The following is a 25,162-nucleotide window of genomic DNA, read 5'->3' on the forward strand; positions in this document are numbered from 1 at the left end:
CTGAAGAGGAGAAAAAGGCCGCCGATAAAGCGTACAAGAAGGAGAAACGACAAAGGACTTATAAGCAAACGTGGGAGCAGGGTAGGCCTTGGCTGCGATACGATTTTTATGGAATAATTAATTTTTTCCAAGTTGATTCCTAGTCAATATGAAGCTCCTAATGCTTTCTCTCTCATAAATGGTTAAATACAGAAAGCATGTTTGACATATTTTGGGTGCTATAGTCATGATAGTAAGTATATTTGTTTTCAATACTCATACACCAAGTTGCCAAGTTTTCCAATATATTATTTGTTGATATTATATTATGGTGCTCTGTGTTGTTCTTATTTATGTATTTAACAACAGTATCAAAATACTTGGGTCTTGAAATAAATGCACATTAGTCATGAACAATGGTAACTACTCTCTTTTGCATTATTTTTGACAGAAGTAAAATTCATACATGAACAAGTTTTGGCTAGTTGATTTTCTGTTTGGTGAGTTACTTTGGAAGGTAACTAGTCCGGCTGGCTGGTGAAAAAAAAATATGAATTTCTAGGCCTGCTTCATCTACTTCAACAATGTTACACAAAGATCGATCCATAACAGTTGTAAATGTCACTTAATCCCATAGGGTGTCGATAATGGTGGACACCAGTGAAAGTGATCACTATTATCGACACCTCACGTGACTTCTCAAACGCGCGTTTAGATACAAAATAGCGACTGTCAAATGAAAGAGTAAGAAATAAAGTAGGCTTCGACGAGGAGATCATGAAATATCGGTGAATTTGATCAGTAAAAACATGTCCATGATCTTTCCACTATGCTTACCTGCGATGATAACATCCGAGTTTTACTCAAACTGCTGATCGTGCTGAAAAAATTTCCATCTCAGGTAACGAGCTGCGTCATCAGACAACAAGATCAAAGGGCGAGGGGGGTCTTCCGGTTGATTAATTAACCAATAATAACTGTTGTAACTGAAACTCACCTTTGTAAAATAGTTTTTTTATTGGTAAATCTGAAAAGGTGTAGATAATTATGGACTCTCGATAATTGTAGCCACCGATCTAGAACGTCTTTCCATTGGAGAGCGTTTTTTTAGTTTGAACTTTTATTTTGAAATCTTTTAGCCGACTGTTCGCGTTGCCGGAAGTAGGACGATGACTTGTTGCGGTCCAGCGTTAGGAATTTCTCCCCCCGTGATTCAGATCATATTTGGCTCAGTTCGTTTAGTAACAGTGAATCATTCGGCTCCAAATGACTCATTGCCATATTTTTCTAAAGTAGACAGAATTTTATTCTTATCAGTGATTATTCGCTTTTCTCTGACTATGGATGAAACTGTTTAACGAAATCTTACTTTACTTTCTAATTACTAAAATATCGTTACTTTTAAAATCCTCTCCGTCATGTTGCCTCATACAGCTGGGAGTCAAACCCAGGTGTCATTGTTCACTCTGACGAATAGCTCAGATGTTTAAAAGTGTTTACTGGAGAACAATTCCATTCAACTGTCTACAGATACAAAACAAATGACTCGTATATGAATTCGGCTCTAAACGTTCACATAAAAGAGCCGATTCAAAGAGTCGATTCCCTGGCGAGCGACACTTCAGTGTTGTGGAAGACAGTAAGACATTAGCGTTAGCCGAACGATGGACAGCGTGCAGACGCGTAGTTTTATTGCCCTGCTTCTGTAGCTAAGGAGATGAATGTGCAGCTGAAAATGACCTTTATCACAGAAACACGAAGAGGAATTTTATTTGCGTTGGTTTTTATTTTTGCGATTATTCATATTTCATTAGAAACTCCGTCAGGTAAGCTAAGAAAATGTGGCTAATAAGTTGACACAGTTCATGTAAACTCCTGCCAACACACACACACCATTTATTTGTGTTTATGGGTGTGTTTTGTTGTATGGGATTAAAGCGGTTTTGTGACAATAGCCCTGTTCACACGGCACATATTTGCATCGATGCTGCACCGATGTATTTTGTTGCGATATATCTTACACCGGTGTAAATTTTGTGGAGCGTTCACACGTCACAACCCTGCTTACTAGAGAGAAGCGTGTCAGCACCGGTGCAGCCCCACTTGCGGTCACACGGCAGTTTCTGCGACCGTGCAATAGTAGCAAAAACTTTATTACTATCATTTCCTTTGATAGTAATAAAGTTTTGATATCATTTCCTTTTATTATTATCATTTCCTATCGTTATTACTATCATTTCCGATAGTAATAATGCGGAAATGAAATATGCGCATGCGTGAAAATGTACTTCCTTTTCCCGGTTGTCATGGCATCATCAAGCGCCGGGTAAACAACGTGGATGAAGACACCAGTGTTGCCAGATATTGCTGACTTTTTCCATCCCAAAATATGTTCAAATCCACCAAAATGCACTTAAAACTGACAATCTGGCAACACTGGAAGACACGCAGTTCTGTTGTTGTTGATATTCGCCATTTTGGAAGCGCAAAATACCAGGATGCAAATTATGCGATGCCCGTATGTAATCAACTCTCCTCACGCGTAGCGAGTCTACCCCTGTAGCGTTCAGACGTCCCATTTTATATCGGTGCTGCCCCACAAACTAGCATTTACTCCGGAGTAAATTTCTTAAACCACCTCCCGAGCAGGGTTAGATTTGCACCGGTTTAAGCAGCTTTCAGGGGCTACACCGGTATAACTTTGTACCGTGTGAACGCTCTACCGGGGCAGCCCCGGTGCTACACCGGAGTAAAAGTTGCCGTGTGAACACCCCTATTGTTTGCTGTTAAAAGCGATTTATAAAATCAGTTGAATTTAATACCATGTTTACGGATAATTTTATCCAGTGGCAGCATGTGACCGTTCGTAAAAATAAAAGTTGCTCTGGCTGAATTGTGTAAAACAGGTTTTTGTGGCGTTACATGCTTAGTAGAAGAGAATTATTACAGTTTGTGATCCATCACATCATCACTACCACAACCAGAGAACATTTACAAAGAAAATACAGACGGCACACAGTTTTATAATGTTTAAATTGCATAACATATCAAGAAATGTGGGAAGCTGAATAAATCGGTTGTTATTTCCGTGGTGTGAGCGCGGGAGTCCAAGTCACTTTTCCTTCAGGGAATTAATGTTGCCTCGGCGGGAGGTGTCAGGAAGGGGCGTGTCCATGAACCTTTGCTGCTGTATGTGTAAAACTTTAGTTTGTGTTCAGCTCGACTGTAGAATTTATTCTGCTCTTTAGTATAGAAAATGATCAACAACGATCTCCTGAGGTGATGAACAGTGTGTACTTGTAGCATCAGGAAAGTTACATGCTTCAGGTGTAACATCACCATATCTTAAGAAAATACCTTATTTACCACAAAATGTGTAAATACAGTGAAAACTGGAGCACTGTGAAATAAACAATAAATTCCTATAAGCATCCTTGTTATTTAGTTGCAGAATTAAATTTTTACCTGGAGAACTGGTTACCAATTTGATGTACGAGCATCTGCAAAAAAGCCTGTAATGTCGAACAAGAAAACTAAACTTCTCTTATTTAGATACTGTAATCTCTTCTATAGTTTGTCACTTTCTATACATTTCACATAACACAATAATATGAAACTTTGCACTGAGTAACTAATTAATTAATTAGGCTTAGATGATAAAACAAAATGAATCCCTTTTGTATGTCTGGTAGCATTTCCATTGCACTGCGTGTGTAACTTTAGTCATTAGTAGCAGGTCCGCTAGCATGGCAGAGTTTCGCTAAACATCTCTACTGCGACACATTACTGCAAAACTACTCAACCCTAAAATTTACACATCATCACAAAGAGTCACAGCGCTCTTATCCCTTATACTGGGGTGCATGCATGTTGTTTAGAGAAATGTTAACCCACCTGTATGTGTAAACAGAGAAGCAGAAAATGTAACTACCCGCTGGTCACAAACTCGGTCCACGTCTCTACTGATGTCTATACGTTTATTTTTGGCACACCATGAAAACATGTTTGTCTTGTAAACCAACAGTAGAATTTGTATAACTGGGAGCATCAAAAATTCATGTCTGTCTTTGCCATTCGGGTCTTCTCACACTAGAACTTCTGGGTCATATAAATAGGCCATTCAATGGTCACGTGATGTACAAAAGATTTTTACAGTTATGACAAAGAACAATACCCAATGAATACAAATTAAAAGAAATTACATGATTTCACATATCTATGCACATAAATGATTTAACATTTTTATACAAATTAAACTGTTAACTTCCAGGGTGGGGCAGCACGGTGGTGTAGTGGTTAGCGCTGTCGCCTCACAGCAAGAAGGTTCTGGGTTCGAGCCCCGTGGCCGGCGAGGGCCTTTCTGTGCGGAGTTTGCATGTTCTCCCCGTGTCCGCGTGGGTTTCCTCCGGGTGCTCCGGTTTCCCCCACAGTCCAAAGACATGCAGGTTAGGTTAACTGGTGACTCTAAATTGAGCGTAGGTGTGAATGGTTGTCTGTGTCTATGTGTCAGCCCTGTGATGACCTGGCGACTTGTCCAGGGTGTACCCTGCCTTTCGCCCGTAGTCAGCTGGGATAGGATCCAGCTCGCCTGCGACCCTGTAGAACAGGATAAAGCGGCTACAGATAATGAGATGAGATCTTAAAACTATAAGAAGTATTTGTGTGGCTGTAGCCTTTGCCTACTTAGCAGTCTATTCCTTAATGAATGAATGAATAACAAGACTATAGAAATAACCTTAGTCAGATGTTTGTAAAATTAGCAACTAATAAATGCTTCTTTCTACACCTGTGACAGACAGAAACAGGAAGTTGATGTTTTCAGTCATTTAATGCAGTGCTTTAAACAATACAATTTTTGATTATTAATTTCATCACATCTATCTATTTGATTGCTTGATTTGCATTGGTACCAAACTAGTACCGTTACTGTTCTACCATGCCAGGTACCATACCAAACCCAAAATTTTGGTACCTAACGAATCCTAAACTGTAGTTTTCAGAACTATATAAAATAGAAAATTGTTGTCCATGTGAAAGGTGTTTGTAAGCTGCCACACATACAGACAAAAGAGCAGTAGGTGTAGAACACAGCCTTGTGGAACAGCAAACTTTTCTTTTGTACATCTGAGTTTGAACCAACCAATACTCTTTATCTGATTTCTGTTGACAGATGAAGCTGTGACTCATGGGTTTGAAATTCCTGATGAATTAGAAGGCCAGAGTACAGAGGATGCAGAGTCTCTGTCTCGGAGACAGTTCAAGACTGCAGAAATCGCAGATGCTGTTTTGGGGACAGATCTGTCTGAAAACACAGCTGGGATTGAAGCATTCATTCCTAAAAACCTCATCTCTACACCATGTGAGAAGGAAGTGACAGAGGAGGTGAAAGAGGAGGATGTGGTAATGAAGGAGGAGGCAGTGATGGAGGTGGTTGAGATGAAGCAGGAACGTCCAGCAGGAGGTGATGAGCAGAACTCCACGGAAACTGCAAAGACGTACAAAGTGAGCTGTGATAAAAGGAGCATCATTGGACTTGATACCTTCATAGTGCAGATTCTCAACGCATCACAGGTACCAGAGAGAGAGACACTTAGTCAGAAATCAAGAGGGCTGCTAAACTTTTCGTCTTCACTAAACTCTCTCTCTATGGAGAAAGCTGATGTAAAAATTCTCAGTGAAAATCCATGACATGGTTCTATATGATTTTCAGTTTCTCATTTACATTTCAGTAGTTATAATATTTCAGATTCTGTGCTCAGACCAGCAGGAACTCGACAGAGCAACCTGAAAGCCATTTATTTTGAATCGGAGCTGGTGATCTGCAGTGGTAGGAGGCAAAGAAACTGTTGTGGAGCAACTTTTTACAAATGAGAAGTGAAACGATTAGGCATGAACAACAGGATCAAGGGATGGTGGTGTGTTTGTTTTCCCCAAACTGTGAAGCATTTTCCATGGGTGATAAAAGAGAGCAGCTGGACTTGCTTGAAGATTCTTGAAGACGTTTCACCTCTCATCCGAAAGGCTTTTTCAGTTCTGTCTGACTAATAGGGAGTATCAGGTATTTATCCTCTCGTGGATGAAAAGCAATCCTAAGGTGTCTGTAGAGGTCAGAGTGGGTGGGTGGAGCACAGAAGTACGGCAGGCCAGAACTGAGTTCCAAAACTCTTCGCGCGCGCGCACACACAGACACACACACACACACACAAAAGTCTTCTGGTGTGGGAGAGAGCGCCCTTCCTCTGCCCTCTCTCCCTTATATAGGGCGTGGTTGCTGGGAAGACACACAAACACAGGTTAATTCACATCAGGTGTAGTGTTTCTGCCACTTACCTTCCCTGACTCCGCCCTCTGGTCACAGACCGATGCTTGACCATGCCCCCACTGCCACATACCCCCACTGCCCGACTCAGGCCGGGCAGCCGTCCGGCCCGCAGCCGACACCCACCCCCTCACCCCCACCCCCGACGGGAGAGAAAGTCCGCCACGACCATCTGCGCCCCCGGCCTGTGGATCACCTTGAAGTTAAAGGGTTGGAGTGCCAGATACCAACGGGTGATCCGCGTGTGGGCATCCTTCATGCAGTGGAGCCACTGGAGGGGCGCGTGGTCCAAACAGAGGGTGAAAGGGCATCCCAGCAGGTAGTAACGGAGGGCGAGGACCGCCCACTTGATGGCCAGGCACTCCTTCTCTATGGTGCTGTAGCGCCCCTCACGCACTGACAGCTTCCGACTAATGTACAGCACTGGGCGATCCTCCACCTCCTGGGACAAAACAGCCCCCAGCCCTCTGTCCGACACGTCCGTCTGCAATATAAAAGGGAGAGAAAAGTCAGGGGAGTGTAACAGTGGCCCTCCACACAATGCAGCCTTTACCTCAGAAAAAGCCCACTGGCATTGCTCCGTCCACTGGACCGGATCTGGTGCCCCCTTTTTAGTGAGATCAGTCAGCGGGCTGGTGACGTCCGAATAATTAGGTATAAACCTACGATAATAGCCAGCCAGCCCCAGGAACTCTCTCACCCCCTTTTTGGTCTTGGGCCTCGGGCAGGCCGCAATCGCTGCAGTCTTGTTAATTTGGGGACGCACCTGCCCATTGCCCAAGTGGAAGCCCAGATACCGTACTTCGACCCGCCCAATCGCACACTTCTTCGGGTTGGCTGTGAGACCCGCCCGCCTCAGCGACCTAAGGACGGCCCTCAGGTTTTGTAGGTGCCACGGCCAGTCATTACTATAAATAATGTTGTCAAGGTACGCGGCAGCATAGGTGGCGTGGGGGCGGAGGACCCTATCCATCAGCCGCTGAAACATAGCGGGTGCCCCAAACAGCCCGAAAGGAAGTGTGACAAACTGGTATAAGCCGAACGGTGTGGAAAAGGCCGTTTTTTCTCGGGATAATGGACTCAAGGGGATCTGCCAATAACCCTTTGTCAAATCCAGTGTTGAGTAAAAGCAAGCCGTGCCTAGTCGATCGAGCAACTCATCAATACGAGGCATTGGGTACGCGTCGAATTTAGACACCGCATTGACTTTTCTATAGTCTACACAGAACCGGACCGACCCGTCGGCCTTGGGTACCAAGACCACCGGGCTGCTCCGGTTGCTGTGGGACTCCTCGACAATGCCCATTTCGAGCATGGACTCGAGTTCTTCCCGAACCACTTTTTTCTTGTGTTCAGGTAGCCTGTAAGGGCGGCTACACACTACCACCCCCGGGGGCGTCTCAATGTGGTGCTCTATGAGGTCGGTGCGGCCGGGCAGGGGCGAGAACATGTCCGAAAATTCGGTCTGCAACTGGGCAACCTCCGCGAGTTGTGTCGGGGAGAGGTGGTCTCCACAGGGGACCGGAGAGGTACGCGATGCCAATACTCCTTTTGGAACCTCCGGCCCCAGCTCCACCTTCTCCGGAACCACCGACACCAATGCCACGGGGACCTCCTCGTTCCAGAGTTTGAGTAGATTGAGGTGGTAAATCTGTAGCGCCCCACTCCTGTCCGTTCGCCTCACCTCGTAGTCAACATCCCCGACTCGCCGTGTGACCTCAAAGGGTCCTTGCCACTTGGCGATTAATTTGGAGCTCGATGTGGGCAACAGTACGAGTACTTTATCTCCCGGTACGAACTCCCTAAGGTGCGTACCCTTGTCATACAGGCGGGTTTGCCGTTCTTGGGCCTGCCGCAAATTTTCCTGGGTTAGGTGTGTGAGTGTGTGGAGTTTTGCGCGCAGATCAATAACGTATTGAATTTCATTTTTACTTGGTGAAGGTCCCTCCTCCCAATTTTCTCGCAGCACGTCTAAAATGCCGCACGGCTTACGCCCATATAACAATTCAAACGGGGAGAACCCCGTGGAGGCTTGTAGGACCTCTCGCACTGCAAACAACAAGGGTTCGAGCCATTTATCCCAATTACGTGCGTCCTCGCTTATGAATTTCTTAATTATATTTTTGAGGGTGCGATTGAATCGTTCGACTAAACCGTCCGTTTGTGGGTGATAAACGCTGGTGCGGATCGGCTTAATATCTAATAATCCATACAGTTCGTTCAGTGTTCGTGACATAAACGAGGTACCTTTATCAGTCAGAATCTCTTTCGGGATTCCAACTCGGGAGATGACGCGGAAGAGCACTTCCGCAATACTGCGTGCGGAGATATTGCGAAGAGGCACTGCTTCCGGGGATCGCGTTGCATAGTCCACCAGAACTAATATAAAGCGGTACCCTCGTGTTGACCGATCTAATGGCCCGACGAGATCCATCCCAATTCTTTCGAACGGGGTCTCGATTAATGGTAGAGGGCGCAAAGGCGCTTTTGGAATGGCCGCTGGATTAACTAACTGGCATTCGTGGCACGCCGTACACCACCTACGGACATCGCCGCGAATTCCTGGCCAATAGAACCGGGCTATTATTCGGGCTAGTGTTTTATCCTTCCCTAAGTGTCCAGCCATAGGATTAAAGTGAGCTGCCTGGAATACCAGTTCCCGGTGGCTTTTTGGAATCAAGAGCTGCGTGCTTTGTTCTTTAGTCTGAGTGTCCTGTGTCACTCGGTATAATCTATCCTTCATAATAGAAAAATAAGGGAAGGACGGGGTGGCATTTGGCTGGAGCGTTTGACCATCGATTACTCTCACTTGGTCAAACGCATGCCGCAGAGTCTCGTCTCGCGACTGCTCTAACGGGAAATCCGCGTGGGATTCCCCGAGAGAGGGAGGAGGAGCCAGCGGCTCCTCACTCTGACGCAGAGATGACGTAGACGGCTCTGTGACAGCTGCTCCCGCCAAAGCGACACCGGGACCTCCCCTTGCTGAACTACGGCAGGACCCACTCTTTACTAAATGACTCATTAATGCCCCGAATCCCGGCCAATCAGTCCCCAAAATTATCGAGTGGGTGAGGCAAGGATTAACCGCTGCCTTTACTCTAAATTTTTCTCCTCTGAAAAAATGTGGACTGACACTAAAGGGTAGCTGTGAACATCCCTGTGCACACACAACACCTTCACCCCCTGTGCTCCCCCCAATGCCTTGTCTTGCACCATGCTTTGGTGAATTGAGATCTGATTGCAGCCAGAGTCCACCAAAGCCTGACACGTATCCCCTTGGACACTCACCGGAATGCCATATGCTCCGGCCCGATCAAGGGCGGCTCCTGGCGTGTCGGGGATCCAAACCACCGTGCCCACTTCCATCACCGAGCACTGCTGTTGGAGGTGGCCCGGCTCCCCGCAGCGCCAGCAAACCGGCCCAGGCTTTCTCTCTGCACCGGTACTCTGGGGCTCACTCACCTGAGGTAGGGGAGAGACAGACACGGAAATGGGAGGACACCGCGGGTGTGGCGGACCGGCTGTGAGGGAGCCGGCCCCCGCCTCCATGGTGGGGGAATGGGGCGAGGACGAGACACAGAAGGGGAGGGGGAGAGAGAGGAGAGAAGCGAAGAGGGGATCTGTGATCCTGCCGCGGGAACAGCTGCCAAATGATCCTCCGCCAACTCGATGGCCTGATCCAGCGACGCCGGGTGATGGCACTGGACCCACTCCACCGTTCCTTTGGGAAGTTGTGCAATGAACTGCTCCAGTGCCACCAGGTCGACGACTCCCTTGGCGTCGCGGTTGTCAGCCCTCAGCCACCGCCTGCAGGCATCCCGGAGTTGCTGGCCAAACGCGAACGGGCGGCCGACCTCCTCTAGGCGCAGAGCGCGGAAGCGCTGAAGATGTTGTTCGGGGGTGCGCCCCACACGCTGGAGGACGGCCCGGCACAGGTCCGCGTAGACCAGCCGGCTGTCGGCGGAGAGCTGTAGCGCGGCCAGCTGCGCCTCGCCTGTTAGCAAGGGGAGGAGGCGCGCTGTTCCACTGGCTACCCCGAGGCTTCTGCTGCTTGTTCAAATAGAGTGAGGAAGGCCTCGGGGTCGTTGTGTGGGCCCATCTTCGTCGGGGTGAGGTGGAGTGGGCCCGCAGCGGTGGAGATGGTGGTCCCCGCTGACGCGAGGAGGTGCCGGAACGCCTGACGATCTTCCTGTTGCGCCAGCACCAGGGCTTCGAACCATTGTTCTTGCTCCTCTCGGAGGGCGAGCAGCGCCTGATGCTGGCTCTGTTGGGCCGTGGTGAGGGCGTGGATCAGGTCGGCGAAGGGGGAGGACTCCATGGGGCTGTTCTCGTCTGTGCTCGGTCCCAGGTTTCGGCACCACTGTAGAGGTCCGAGTGGGTGGGTGGAGCACAGAAGTACGGCAGGCCAGAACTGAGTTCCAAAACTCTCTTATTTTAGCTTTTCAGCTTTAACTTTTCACACTCTCCCAGGCGCACGCGCGCACACACACAAGTCTTCTGGTGCGGGAGAGAGCTCCCTTCCTCTGCCCTCTCTCCCTTTATATAGGGCGTGGTTGCTGGGAAGACACACAAATACAGGTTAATTCACATCAGGTGTAGTGATTCTGCCACTTACCTTCCCTGACTCCGCCCTCCGGTCACAGACCGACGCTTGACCACGCCCCCACTGCCACAGTGTCGTTGAGTCATCCTGTTGGTGTGGGTCACTGGGGGCTGGGTGTGAACGGCCTCGAGAGTCGGGGTGATCAATGGATTGCTGGTTCTCTCTGTCCTCCTGTGAGTCACTGAAAACAGCTGGGTTTGGGCGTGCATTCAGTTGTCTGGGAAGTGTGCCAAGGACTGCATTGTAGGTGGCTGATAAATGGTGTCTTAGACCCCCACCTCTGTTCAGTGATGGCCGTTCCAGGTTGACAAAAATGGCTTCTTTAACTCCTCCCTCATACCAACGATCCTCTTTGGCTAAAATGCGTACGTTGCAATCCTGAAATGAGTGTCCTTTGTTGTTAAGATGAAGATAGACAGCAGAGTCCTGGCCTGAGGAACTGGCTCTCCTGTGTTGAGCCATGCGCCTGTGAAACGGTTGTTTTGTTTCCCCAATATATGAGTCCGTGCATTCCTCACTGCACTGAATTGCATACACTACGTTGTCCTGTTTGTGTCTGGCTATTCTGTCCTTAGGGTGGACCAGTTTCTGCTTCAGGGTGTTACTGGGTCTGAAATGTACCGGAATGTTGTGTTTGTAGAAGATCCTCCTGAGTTTCTCAGATAGACCAGAAATGTAGGGAATGACAATATTCTTGCGTTTGTTCCTGTTGTCCTCCTTGTCCGTTATGTTCCTTTTTCTGCTCTTGAAGTCCCAGTTGGGATACCCGCAGTTCTGAAGTGCTTTCTTGATGTGATTCTGCTCCTTCTCTTTTCCCTCTACCATTGTAGGAATGTTCTGAGCCCTGTGTTGCAAAGTCCTAATGACCTCCAATTTGTGTTCCAGTGGGTGGTGAGAGTCGAAGAGTAGGTACTGGTCTGTGTGTGTGGGTTTCCAGTAGACCTCGATGCTAAGGCTTCTGTCTTGTCTAATGTGTACATCGCAATCCAAGAAGGCTAGATTATTCCCACTGACGTCCTCCTGAGTGAAATTGATGTTGATATCCACTGCATTGATGTGCTTAGAGAAGGCTTCCACCTCATGGGTTTTGATTCCATGAGGTGGAAGCCTTCTCTAAGCACATCAGTGCAGTGGATATCAACATCAATTTCACTCAGGAGGACGTCAGTGGGAATAATCTAGCCTTCTTGGATTGCGATGTACAAAAGAAGCCTTTCGGATGAGAGGTGAAATGTCTTCAAGAATCTTCAAGCAAGTCCAGTTGCTCTCTTTTACCACCCACAGTTTACTATGATCTGGATGACTGAGAATCTTCACAGACAAGCATTTTCCATGTTTTTGGTTCCACCTGTAGGTTCCTGATCATGGCTCCTAAACTCCTTTTACTGCTGTAAACTTCAGGTATTTGATTTACTTGAAATAGTGACATTGTTTTCACTGTTCTGTTTCAGTAGATCAGTTTTTAATCCTGTATGTGTCAGAAAAGGAGAAGAGCAGAATGTTATTTCTATAATGCGCAATATATACAGTCACACATGTACAGGTCAAGAGCTTCAATTAACATTCACATCAGACATGACATTAGGGGAAAATGTCAAGTTTATTTGTATCGCGCTTTTAACAAGAGACATTGTCGCAAAGCAGCTGTACAGAAAATTAAAGGCTTTAAACATGAGGTAATTTTATCCCTAATCTATCCCCAGTGAGCAAGCCTGAGGTGATGGTGTTGAGGAAAAACTCCCTCAAACGACACGAGGAAGAAACCTCGAGAGGAACCAGACTCAAAAGGGAACCCATCCTCATCTGGGTGATAAGACAACGTGATTATAAATAACTTACTTCTATAACTGTGTTCTATAGAGTTACAAAGTACAACTGTGAAAACAGGAAATTCATTATAGTTTAACAGGAAGTCTGTTTTGTTGAAGTTATCAACTGTTCATTGATGGAAACTTGAGTGCAAAACTGTTCATGACAACTCCAGTCCTAAAGTTAGCAAGTCAACTGAAGTCCTCAGCCATAAATGGGTTACTGTAAGTGTCCAGACCGTCTTCCAAGTGTGACTTTTGACTGTCCATCTGGGTGCAGAGTTTACAGAGTGTGGTGCTAAAAGCAGAGAGAGACAGACGCTGGTGCTCTGCAGGAGGAAACGCCTTGCTGAAGAGAGAGATCAGAGGAGCAGGGTCAGACTGGTTCTAGCTGACAGGAAGATACAGGAACTCAAGTACACATCCTTTACAGTTGTGGTGAGAAGGAAATTATTGCAGAATGCACAACATGTTGAACCTTGAGGTGGATGAGCTACAACAGTAGAAGTTTTTGGGTTCCACTCCTATCAGCCAGGAACAGGAATCTGAGACTGCACAGACTCACCGAACTGAACAGACATTTTTCTGTCAGTTTCATTGGGATCACATTTTCCCCCACTCTGATGTTTCATGTGAACATTAACTGAAGCGCTTGACCTGTATCTGCATGATTTTATGCATTGCACTGCTGCCTCACGGTTTGTCTGACTGGATAATTGCATGAATGAGCAGGTGTACAGGTGTTCCTAATATAGTGTCCAGTGAGTGTATTTAATTATGGTTTTGTGTACACATTGAACAACAAATGTGGTAAACTATCATGAAGCCACTGTATGTGCCATTCTGTTTTATAACTGTACATTCTAATGCAGACTTGGGCATTATACACGGGCCACATCCAACCTGTTGGCTGTCCCTGACCGGCCCGCGTGAGCTCAGTGGGAAATTACGAGTCAAATGTAAATAAGTGTATATCATGCACACAGTAAAACTGTGCTGCTTTTATTTTAAATATGACTTTTTTTTTTTTATTTCCCCCAATTTACATACGTTCATGCATTTGTGTGTGTGTGAGCGGATGCACCTTTGCTGTTATGCCTTGGCGAACAGTTCTTTCAATAGATGCAAGTTAGCTGTTAAATTGGCCCTAAAAACGTCAGCTCAAGTTAAAAAAAAAAAAGACTGATACAGAATATAGAGCAGGGGTGGGCAATTATTTTTTCCATGGGGCCACATGAGAAACAGAAAATTTTGTGGCGGGCCGGACCAAAAGGCTGAACTAAATTCTGCATAATATTAATTGTATTTCTTTATTTCAAGCAGTAAATAACATTGTTTTTACAAGCTGCTAAGACTGGTAAGAGTATGGAAAAAACGAGGTTGCCTTACAAAAAAATGTCATTTATTCAATCAAATTTCCCAAAACAATGGTTAACAAAACGTGAACGTTTGTACCTTTTTTTTTTTTTTTTTTTTCAGTCACATTCACCCCAAAACACAGTAAAGACATCACAATATTGTCTTTCTACTCCACATATCAAACAAGATACATCATATTATAATAATGATGCCGTGTCGATTCGGTGTAGGAATCAGATCTACAGATCGGCTCGGGCTCCGGCGCTTGCTAGTGACGTCACGCTATGTGATTGGCTGTACCGTTTGAAGGATGACGTACAAGTTTGTGGTTGGTCTGGACAAATTACGGAAGTAGTTATCGCGGGATTAGGTTTCGTGGGATTTCATGTCATGTTCATGTCGTGCGCATTGCGTTTTTGTTGAACACAACTTCAAAATAAAAGCAATGCACATTCAGTCCATGCATGAGGTAAAATTAGAAAATACGTTTATTTTGTAATTTCTAATTAACCTTACGCGGGCCGGTCAGAATGAACCAAAGGGCCGGATGCGGCCCGCGGGCCGTAAAATGCCCAGGTCTGATATAGAGCTTTTCAGAAGATATAGACTTCTAAGTATTTATTTACTGAAGTCAAAGGTAAAGCTGTGTGCTTAGTTTGTGGAGTACAGATTGCACAATTTGAATCGCCATTACAAGATTAAACATGCAGAGAAATACAAGAACATGACTGATGCAGAACGGGCGCGGACATCTGAAGCTTTGCTAGCGAAGTTGCAAAACCAACAAGGCCTTTTTTACACATCCAAGGATGGAACAGTCAAGACCAGCTATGTGATATTCCACAAAATTGCAAAAAACAGTAAGCTATTATCTGATGGGGAGTTTATTAAAGTGCGTTTGGTAGACTGTGCAGCACTAATATGCCCTGAGAAAAAAGAAGCATTTGAGAATGTGCCCTTTTCCAAGTGAACCGTAACAGGAAGGATCACCGGTATTGTGGGAAATCTGGAGCTTCAGCTGCAAAACAAAGTGGAAAATTATTATTTTTTTCCTTGGTTTTGGATGAGAGCTGTGATGTCCGTGAAACAGCCCAGTTACTCATATTTGTACATGGGATAACGAAAGACTTTTGAGATTACGAAGGACCTGGTAGCAAATGTGGTCAATTAAAGGGACGATGACAGGGATTGATGGAGATAAATGCATGCTAGGACAGAAATGGGACAAAATGGCAGGTGTTACAACCGATAGTTGTCCAAATTTGACAGGGAAAAATGTTGGGCTTTTGAAGCGGATGCAAGATAACGTGAATGAAATTAATCCAGAAGAGAACTTGGTATTTTTGCATTGCACTGTACATCAGGAGATGTTGTGTAAGTAAATGCTAAAAAAAAAAAAATCAACTATGTTATTGATGATGTAACTAAAATGGTTAACTTCATCACAGCAAGAGCACTGAATCATATGCAGTTTGTTGCACTTTTGGAGGAGCATGTGACTGAACATGGTGACCTTGGCTGCCACACGGCTGTCAGATGGCTCAGCCTGGGCAAAGTGTTTAAAAGAGTATGGGACCTGAGAGTTTTGTGAGAAGAAAGGCAAGGACATCCCAGAGCTCTCAGATGCAGACTGGATGACACATACATGAAAATCCCTCACCTTTTGGCGAAATTCGCCGTTTTGAAACCAAAATGGGTGACCTACGTGAATTGTGTAGATCCGATGAGAAAAAAAATTGGGGGGGGTTTGATATTGACCCAAAGGGCAAGGAGGTCGCTTCGCATCCATAGACAGTTCGTGCCGGTTTGCGCCTCCTCCTGCTTTGATATTGACGCGATAGCAACGAGTACATCTCGCTGCGAAGGGCAAGCAGCATCATTTCACGCCGCTTCTCCTGCTGGCCAGAGCGTGCACACATCAGTCAGAGTGCAGACCAGGCCACCGGAAGCTGGATTGAGTCATCGGACTGAATTTCCTACTTTTTTTCAAGCTTTCCTGATTGCTATCAAAACAAACAAAACTTCCGGCTTGATTACGTCAGCATTCAAAAGAGGGCACGCGTGTCTTTTGACAATCCCTGTGTCCGAAATTGCTCGCACTATATAGACCCCTTCGCAGTAAACGTCATTCATATGTAAGCGGAAATTGCGTGCGCAGCCTGGACTCAAAAAAGACTCAGCGAATGCCTAGTTGTTGTGTTGTCGGGTGTCAGAATCGTAGCAGTGATGGGGTTAAAATGTACAGAATTCCAGCAGGATCTCACCCATTCCAAAAAAATCGCCGACGTCTATGGCTACAAGCCATCAAACGTGTAGACTGGGATGAAACCACTATCAAAAATGCGCGGGTTTGCAGCGCCCACTTCATCACAGGTAAGATCAGGCTATTTATTAAATCTCTCTTTTATTCTTTCTAGTCTTCGTTTATTGATGTAGCAAAATACTTTGGTAACATTTGTCTGATTAGCTGGGTCATAGTTACACAATGTAATGAATATTGTTAGCATGTTAACTTAGCTTTGCATGCAGTTTTGTTTGTAGGAGAGGTCTCGCTTGACTCAAGCAGTCCAGATTTTGTGCCATCATTATTTGTGTACGCCGAAAATCACAATTTTAAAGCAAGGATGGAAAGGTAAAATTGTGCCCTCACTCTAAATGCCAACTTACGCTGACTGCTCTAACCTAGCTCCCGCCCCGTTCAGTTTCATTTCTGCTCTCTGCCTCTCGCTTTTTACGCAGCTCTGATTTCTCTTAGCTGCACTCTTTACACTATCATTTCTTTCATGCCATCACCTCCTGCAAATTGCTGTTTAGTGTTGGTATTTGCTGTTGTAGCTAAAGCTAAAGGTACGAGTATATATCTGGCCATTGTATACCAGGGAACTTACTAACATCGTCCGTCCACTCTTTAATTAAATGCGGATCCGGTAGGCGATGTCCACTTGTTAGAGTTAACTTATTTATGTAGCATTCTCGATCTTGTAACGACAATTGTTTTGCATAATCTGACGGCTCATAATGCCGGTCTATGGGCAGCGCCATTGTTTCTGAGTCCAGGCTGCGCGCGCATCCTGGCAACGGTTGGTTTGTTTACAAACATGCGAAGGGGTCTATAGGGCACTGTATAGTGGAGGCGCCATTTTGTAGTGCTGTCCGTGCTGAAAGAAATCAAATTAAAAGTCTCAAATTTGATTTAATAAAAGACAGCAGCAAAGAAGAAAGTATTCAGCCTTGATTTTAAAAAGAACTGAAAGCTGCAGGTACTTCCATATCTTGGCAGGCCGAGTGGTATGCTGGGGCACCTCTTGCCAGCAGACCAGGATATCCAGAGGGAACTTGTGCGGTTCAGTGTTGACCTGACCATCCCCAGCTTCAAGGAGGGAGAGAGCATCGTGGAGTGGTGGGGGTCATGTCTTCAACAAACCAGACAAGTACCCCTCCCTGGGTGCACTGGTTAAGTGTTGCCTCTCCATCTTTCATGGACCTAGAGTCGAGTCCTCATTTAGTCTGATGAATGATGTAATTGATCAAAGGAGTGGCAACATGAATGTGGAAACATTTAATGCAATACAGACGGTCAAGTACACGCTGATGTCCAGGGGGAAGACAGCTATGCAGCTCTTTAGAAGCGAGGACGTGAAGTTTGGGGAAGTGGACAGAACATTGTGCAAGAACATTAACTCTGCAGCAGCCACATACAACCACCAGCAGAGGGTGAACAAGGAGGAAAAGCAGCAGCAGCAGAGCAAGTATGGCTCTCAAGCAACTTGCAGTGCTCAGCAGGCCAAGAAACACTGCTGAAGGAGAGAAGCGGGCGAGGCTGAAACATGTGGCAACTCGGCGAAAGCAGGCCATGGAGACACTGGTGATCCAGGCAAATAAAAGGAAAAAATGATCACTAATTCCTTGTGTGTTCTCCACTTTCTTCATTCTATTATTCACATTTTTTCCAGGGCATAATTTCACTATAACTACATGTATTTGAATTTGTATTTGTACTGTATGCCCTTGTGCAAATGTCAATACAGTATACTTAGTAAGGAGGCTATAATATTTATTCTGGGGGAGGACCCCCCAAACAAAATAAAACAACACCAGAGGCCACGTCACCACTCGCGCACCCTTCTCACCTTTTTCACCCCTGACCCGTTTTCATGCCTGATGACAGATTTTGTATTTGCTGTTGATGTGACTGCACTAATAAATTAACTAAATCCCAAACTGCAAGGCAAGGGCCTATTTGCACATGAAATGTATGGCCTGGTGACGGCTTTCATGAGAAACTTACAGTTTCTTTCAAGCCAATTGGAGGACAACATTCTCACCCACATGCCAACACTGAAAGAAGTCACCCCATCAGGTGATCACCTTTGCAGGTACTCATCCATGTTAGGGGCACTGCATGGTGAGTTTTCAAGGCATTTTGAAGACTTCAGAACAGTTCAGAGTGAAATGCATATGATTTTTGTCTCCCTTCACTTGCAGTGTGGATAATATACCCAGTGATGTTCAGCTCAAACTCATTGACCTGCTGTCGGATACACTACTAGCAGAGCACTTTAAGTCCATATCACTGCTGGATTTTTATTCTTATTTTAAGGAGGAGAACTTTCTACACATGAGGATACATGATCAGATGATGATGGTTCTCTCTGGATCTACCTACATTATGTGAACAAACATTCTCAGTGATGAACAAATCCAGGTGCAGATCCTCTCTCGCTGATGATCACCTGTCAGCAGTCCTTTGTAGATCCACCTCAGACAGTAAACCTGACTTCAGTGCACTTGTTCAAGTCCAACAGAGACTAGATTTCTCTCACTGAACTAGAAACAAAAGAAGTGAAGAACAGCAAATGAGATGATTAGACTTCAAACAAAATAGCAATAGCACTTATTACTTTTTTGTATAAAGTTAATTTAATGCTGGTCTTTTGAAACACTGCAAAAGCATGTACATTTTCAAAATCATTTTTGTGAAATAATGGTGTTTTTACTATGTCTGCTCCACATTTTCATAGTCTAATCGTAACATCTATTCTTACCAGTAGCAACTAATCAAAACCATACAACTTACTGCTTTTTGTAAAGAGAGAAAATTAATATTGAACAGAATTGAGTTCAGCCTATTGGTTTAGCCCTCCACAACAGTCCCAGTTTCTCATGTGGCCCCTTGGGAAAATTAATTGCCCACCCCTTTTCTAATGAGTCACTGTATTTGTTTCCATTTCCTGAAGGACTTGATGGACTTCCTGAATTCTAACAGCTCTGAATGCTCATTGGTTCTCTTCTACACTTCCTGGTGTCAGTTCTCTGCCCACCTCGCTCCTCACTTTAATGCTCTGCCAAGAGTTTTTCCCATCATGCATTTCCTCGCTCTTGATGCCTCACAACACAGCAGGTGTGTGTGTTTCATTTGTAAATAATGTGAATATATTTTATGTGTTATTAGAATCTCTAATTCAGACATTTTTGTAAATTTTTTTTCTGTAAATGTGTTTTATGGTGTGTGCAGTTTGTCGACACGCTTCGGGACTGTTGCTGTTCCCAACATTTTGCTGTTTCAGGGCGCTAAACCAATGGCACGCTTTAACCACACAGAGAGAACACTCGAGACGCTAACAGCCTTCATCGCTAATCAAACAGGTAAATTCCTCACACTCCTGAGGATGTTTAACACGTTCTCATCCACTTGCCCTCAAAAGTGTGCTGTGTGAATCACCTACAACCCCGATTCCAAAAAAGTTGGGACAAAGTACAAATTGTAAATAAAAACGGAATGCAATAATTTACAAATCTCAAAAACTGATATTGTATTCACAATAGAACATAGACAACATATCAAATGTCAAAAGTGAGACGTTTTGAAATTTCATGCCAAATGTTGGCTCATTTGAAATTTCATGACAGCAACACATCTCAGAAAAGTTGGGACAGGGGCAATAAGAGGCTGGAAAAGTTAAAGGGACAAAAAAGGAACAGCTGGAGGACCAAATTGCAACTCATTAGGCCAATTGGCAATAGGTCATTAACATGACTGGGTATAAAAAGAGCATCTTGGAGTGGCAGCGGCTCTCAGAAGTAAAGATGGGAAGAGGATCACCAATCCCCCTAATTCTGCGCCGACAAATAGTGGAGCAATATCAGAAAGGAGTTCGACAGTGTAAAATTGCAAAGAGTTTGAACATATCATCATCTACAGTGCATAATATCATCAAAAGATTCAGAGAATCTGGAAGAATCTCTGTGCGTAAGGGTCAAGGCTGGAAAACCATACCGGGTGCCCGTGATCTTCGGGCCCTTAGACGGCACTGCATCACATACAGGCATGCTTCTGTATTGGAAATCACAAAATGGGCTCAGGAATATTTCCAGAGAACATTATCTGTGAACACAATTCACCGTGCCATCCGCCGTTGCCAGCTAAAACTCTATAGTTCAAAGAAGAAGCCGTATCTAAACATGATCCAGAAGCGCAGACGTCTTCTCTGGGCCAAGGCTCATTTAAAATGGACTGTGGCAAAGTGGAAAACTGTTCTGTGGTCAGACGAATCAAAATTTGAAGTTCTTTATGGAAATCAGGGACGCCGTGTCATTCGGACTAAAGAGGAGAAGGACGACCCGAGTTGTTATCAGCGCTCAGTTCAGAAGCCTGCATCTCTGATGGTATGGGGTTGGCATTAGTGCGTGTGGCATGGGCAGCTTACACATCTGGAAAGACACCATCAATGCTGAAAGGTATATCCAGGTTCTAGAGCAACATATGCTCCCATCCAGGCGACGTCTCTTTCAGGGAAGACCTTGCATTTTCCAACATGACAATGCCAAACCACATACTGCATCAATTACAGCATCATGGCTGCGTAGAAGAAGGGTCCGGGTACTGAACCGGCCAGCCTGCAGTCCAGATCTTTCACCCATAGAAAACATTTGGCGCATCATAAAATGGAAGATACGACAAAAAAGACCTAAGACAGTTGAGCAACTAGAATCCTACATTAGGCAAGAATGGGTTAACATTCCTATCCCTAAACTTGAGCAACTTGTCTCCTCAGTCCCCAGACGTTTACAGACTGTTGTAAAGAGAAAAGGGGATGTCTCACAGTGGGAAACATGGCCTTGTCCCAACTTTTTTGAGATGTGTTGTTGTCATGAAATTTAAAATCACCTAATTTTTCTCTTTAAATGATACATTTTCTCAGTTTAAACATTTGATATGTCATCTATGTTCTATTCTGAATAAAATATGGAATTTTGAAACTTCCACATCATTGCATTCCGTTTTTATTTACAATTTGTACTTTGTACCAACTTTTTTGGAATCGGGGTTGTACACCAATCAAACGTGTGCATGCAGTGGGAGTGGGTGGAGCAAAATAATTTCACCTCACAGGTTAATCAGCAGGTTTGCTAACTTGCTACACTTTACGACATTCTCTTTTTTACAATTTACTCTTTATAAGATTCAAAGGATCCACCCCTTCCTCACCACGTACTCTACTCAGCTCTTGGTCCAAGCACTAATCCTCTCCCGCTTGGACTACTGCAACTCTCTCCTCACCGGCCTCCCAGCATCTACCATTAGACCCTTGCAGCCCACCTGGTCTACAACCTCTCTTGTTCTTCCCATGCTACCCCTCTGCTTGCTGCCCTTCAATGGTGACCTGTCGCAGCTCGCATCAAATTTACAACATTTGGTGCTAGCTTACCAGGCAGCCAAGGGTTCAGGTCCAGCATACCTCCAGAGACTGATCCATCCCTACATGCCAACCGGATCCCTACACTCGGCTACTACTGGTCGCCTGGCCCCTCTTCCTCGTCGCTCTTGCCACGCCCACTTAAGACTGCTGTCTGTCCTGGCTTCCCATTGGTGGAATGACCTTCCCACTGAGGTCAGAACTGCTGACTCCCTGACCACCTTCAAGTGTGGACTGAAGACCCACTTCTTCAGGCTGCACCTCTCCCCTGCTTCCCTGTGTAATTACGTGGCTGTCTTGACCAACCCAGGTTATGTACTGTCTCGCCTGGTCATGATGACTCGGTGCTCACCATTGGAGTTTTATTTTTCTCTATTTAGCTGTACTTTGTCAGCTCATTTGTATGATTGAATTGTTTCCTTGGCTGTTTGCTGACTGATGTTACTTCAACAGAATATTACACTAAGTGTTTTATTCTGTCACTTGTTCAGTTGGCACTAGAACTTTCTTGTCTAGAAGTTCAGCACGTCGTGTACCTCACATCTGCACTTGTATGTCGCTCTGGAAAAAAGCATCTGCTAAATGCTTGTAATGTAACGTAATGAAGTGTACAAGCATGGTATCTAATTACTTGCTATCAGTGAGAAGTGGAAGAGGTAAATGTTAACAATTCTGGAATGTTGTGTGTTCATTCTCTCCTGTATGAACAGGAGTCTGACTTCCTCACTGTTGCACAATTTATTGTATTATAGATTTATGATAGATTTTTTAGTAGATTATTATATATAGTGGCCATTAATCTACATGCAATAATCTATAATAACACAAAAACATTTAAGTTTTAATTCATTTTCAAAAATGTCTAAAAAAAAAAAAAAAAAGTCAGAAACTGAAATGTTAGAGTATTCAGAGCCTTTATTCAGTGCTATGAACATGCTCTTAGTAGCAGTTCCAACTTTGAGTCTTCTTGTGCAAGTCTTTACAAGCTTTATACGCTTTGATGTTGGCAGTTTCTCTGATTGGATGGGGAATGTTTGTAAACTGCCATCTTCAGCTGTCGTTCTGCATTATTGTATACACATAAATGGACAAAGTCAATTTAATCCATTTTAACTTTGTGCAAATCACAAAGTGTGCAAAAACAGAAGTGCTCTGAATACTCTGCAAACATGCACATACACATATATATAATGTAGAATAGAAAAATTTCACTCTGACACCTAACTTTTGAACATTATTAAAAATTTATTCTCGACAAACGTTTCGGCCTTCAGTGTCATAAAAAACTACATAGTGCTATGGGCGTGGTCTTGTATATACAAAATTGTGAATTCTATACACTTCAAAATAAAAGACAAAAATAAACTATTAATTACAAAGTTTAATAATTAAATATTATTAAAAAGAATGCGATTTTTAGATTTATATTCTTTTCGCTTATTTAACCCATAAGGGGCTAAAGTAAACAATTGCGACATCCAGTACGCTTCCCTATTTAGAAGCACGTTGTCTAAACTATCTTGAGCAGCATTAACTATTGTTTCTATACAAATGAATTAAAAATCATTCAAATTATGGGGAGACTGATTAAAATGTTTGGCTACTTCGCATGTTTTTTTTTTTTGTTTTTCATACTAGATTTATGGTTACGAAAATGTACTTTAAACTCTGTAGTACAAGAGCCAACATATTGGAGACTACATTTACAGCAAGTTGCTAAATATATTGTATTGCAGGAAGTACAAGAAAGATGTTGGCGAGTTTTATATTTCCTTCCGGTTACGGAGCTGACAAAAAAATTTGACTTTGTGAAAAAGTTATTACATAAATCGCATTTTTTGCTACAGCTAAAGCAACCTTGTTCACGCCCTTGATTATTGACTTCCGTGTCACCACGCTTGAGTTTAGAAGGCCCCAGAATATCCTTAAGATTTTTAGGCCTTCTAAAAGCCGAAATAATACTACCCTCCGGAAATACCTCTTGCATGAAAGCAGAGGAATGCAAAAAGCTGAGATTGTTCTGCAAAATCTTACCGATATTCGGAAGGTTAGGGTTAAAGTCAACAACCAAGGGCGTAACCTTATGCTCAGGCTTAATTGCCCTAGGCTTAAGTAACTAGGGAGAGAAGCTACTTGACCAAATTTACCAGAGACCAGGTTAGGGTCATAGCCTTGATCTACTAAATACTTCTTGTATTCCGAATTTCTGCGATTAAGAAAGCCCTCATTAGAACAGTTGCGTCTGAGACGCAACGCAACACTATAGGGGATGGCGCGCTTGCAATGCTCAGGGTGACAACTAGTAGGGGGAAGATAGAGGTGACTGTCGGTAGGTTTCGAATAGACATCTGTCTGAATGAAACCATCAACTAGGTGCAGGGTCAGGTCTAATACGTTGAGCTTTTGCTTAGAAAAAAACAATTCGAATTTGATGGTAGGGTACAACCCGTTAATGTATTCCGTAAATTCATGTCATTTATCCTGACTGTGCACCCAGATGTCGACTATGTCATCTCTATAGCACAGCCAAAGCAAGGGTTTGATCGCATAACCATTTTTAGCTAGGTTATCGATCTCACTCATAGCTATATCCGCATAGCTGCAGGCGTTCTTGGGGCCCATAGCAGTACCCATGCATTGCAAAAAATTAAACTGACCAAATTGTGAGTTATTGTGTAAAAGGCAAATTCTTTTTAATAATACTTAATAATTAAATTTTGTAATTAATAGTTTATTTTTGTCTGTTTTTTATTTTGAAGTGTATAGAATTCACAATTTTGTGTATATATAAGACCACGCCCATAGCACTAAGTAGTTTTTTATGACACTGAAGAAGGCCGAAACGTTTGTCGAGAATAAATTTTTAATAATGTTCAAAAGTTGGCTGTCAGAGTGAAATTTTTCTATTCTACATTATCTATATCTACATTGCTGGGACCCGTGGTATCCTCTGGATCCTTCTGGACAGACTGGTTGTTGGCTGACAGAGACTTTTTACTCTACTGTTGGCTGACAGAGACTTTTTACTCTACTTATATACTCACATTGATTTGTGTTTGTATTTCAGGGTTTGAGGCAGTTGTAGGTCAGATGGTGACAGATGACGATCGTGTTGGTCCTTTACTCAGCGTCCCAGTGAGGAGCATCGACTGGCTTTTTGTGTTCAGTGTCATGTTTCTGTCCATATTCAGTTTGTATGCCATCCTGCGGACCGACAGCATCCGGCTGCTCATCCCTGGCCACGAACATGACCACCAGGACTGACATTATTGTTATTATTACAGTGTTGTTTGTACAAACCATTTCTCAATCTGTGAATTTGGGTCAAATGGATGTTTTGGAATAAACAATCACATAAATAAATCCATAATGAAATTTTAGTATTTAATTTTTTTTC

At 44.1% G+C, this 25,162-nt stretch overlaps 1 protein-coding gene across 2 annotated transcripts; it reads left to right on the forward strand.

Moving 5' to 3' along the window:
• Positions 1-1,595: 1,595 nt before the first annotated feature.
• txndc15 (thioredoxin domain containing 15) lies at positions 1,596-25,140 on the forward strand. Of its 2 annotated transcripts, none has more exons than XM_060935276.1 (5): positions 1,596-1,805; positions 5,150-5,550; positions 19,306-19,469; positions 19,584-19,714; positions 24,833-25,140. In XM_060935276.1, exons 1-5 carry the CDS (start codon positions 1,697-1,699, stop codon positions 25,027-25,029), a joined length of 1,002 nt encoding a protein of 333 aa, XP_060791259.1. In that variant the 5' UTR covers positions 1,596-1,696; the 3' UTR covers positions 25,030-25,140. The 2 variants fall into 2 exon arrangements, with proteins under 2 accessions (XP_060791259.1, XP_060791260.1); XM_060935277.1 differs by having other exon boundaries at positions 5,150-5,481.
• The last annotated feature ends 22 nt before the right edge of the window (positions 25,141-25,162 follow it).

Source organism: Neoarius graeffei, chromosome 12 (assembly GCF_027579695.1).
Source record: "Neoarius graeffei isolate fNeoGra1 chromosome 12, fNeoGra1.pri, whole genome shotgun sequence".
Lineage (NCBI taxonomy): Eukaryota > Metazoa > Chordata > Actinopteri > Siluriformes > Ariidae > Neoarius > Neoarius graeffei.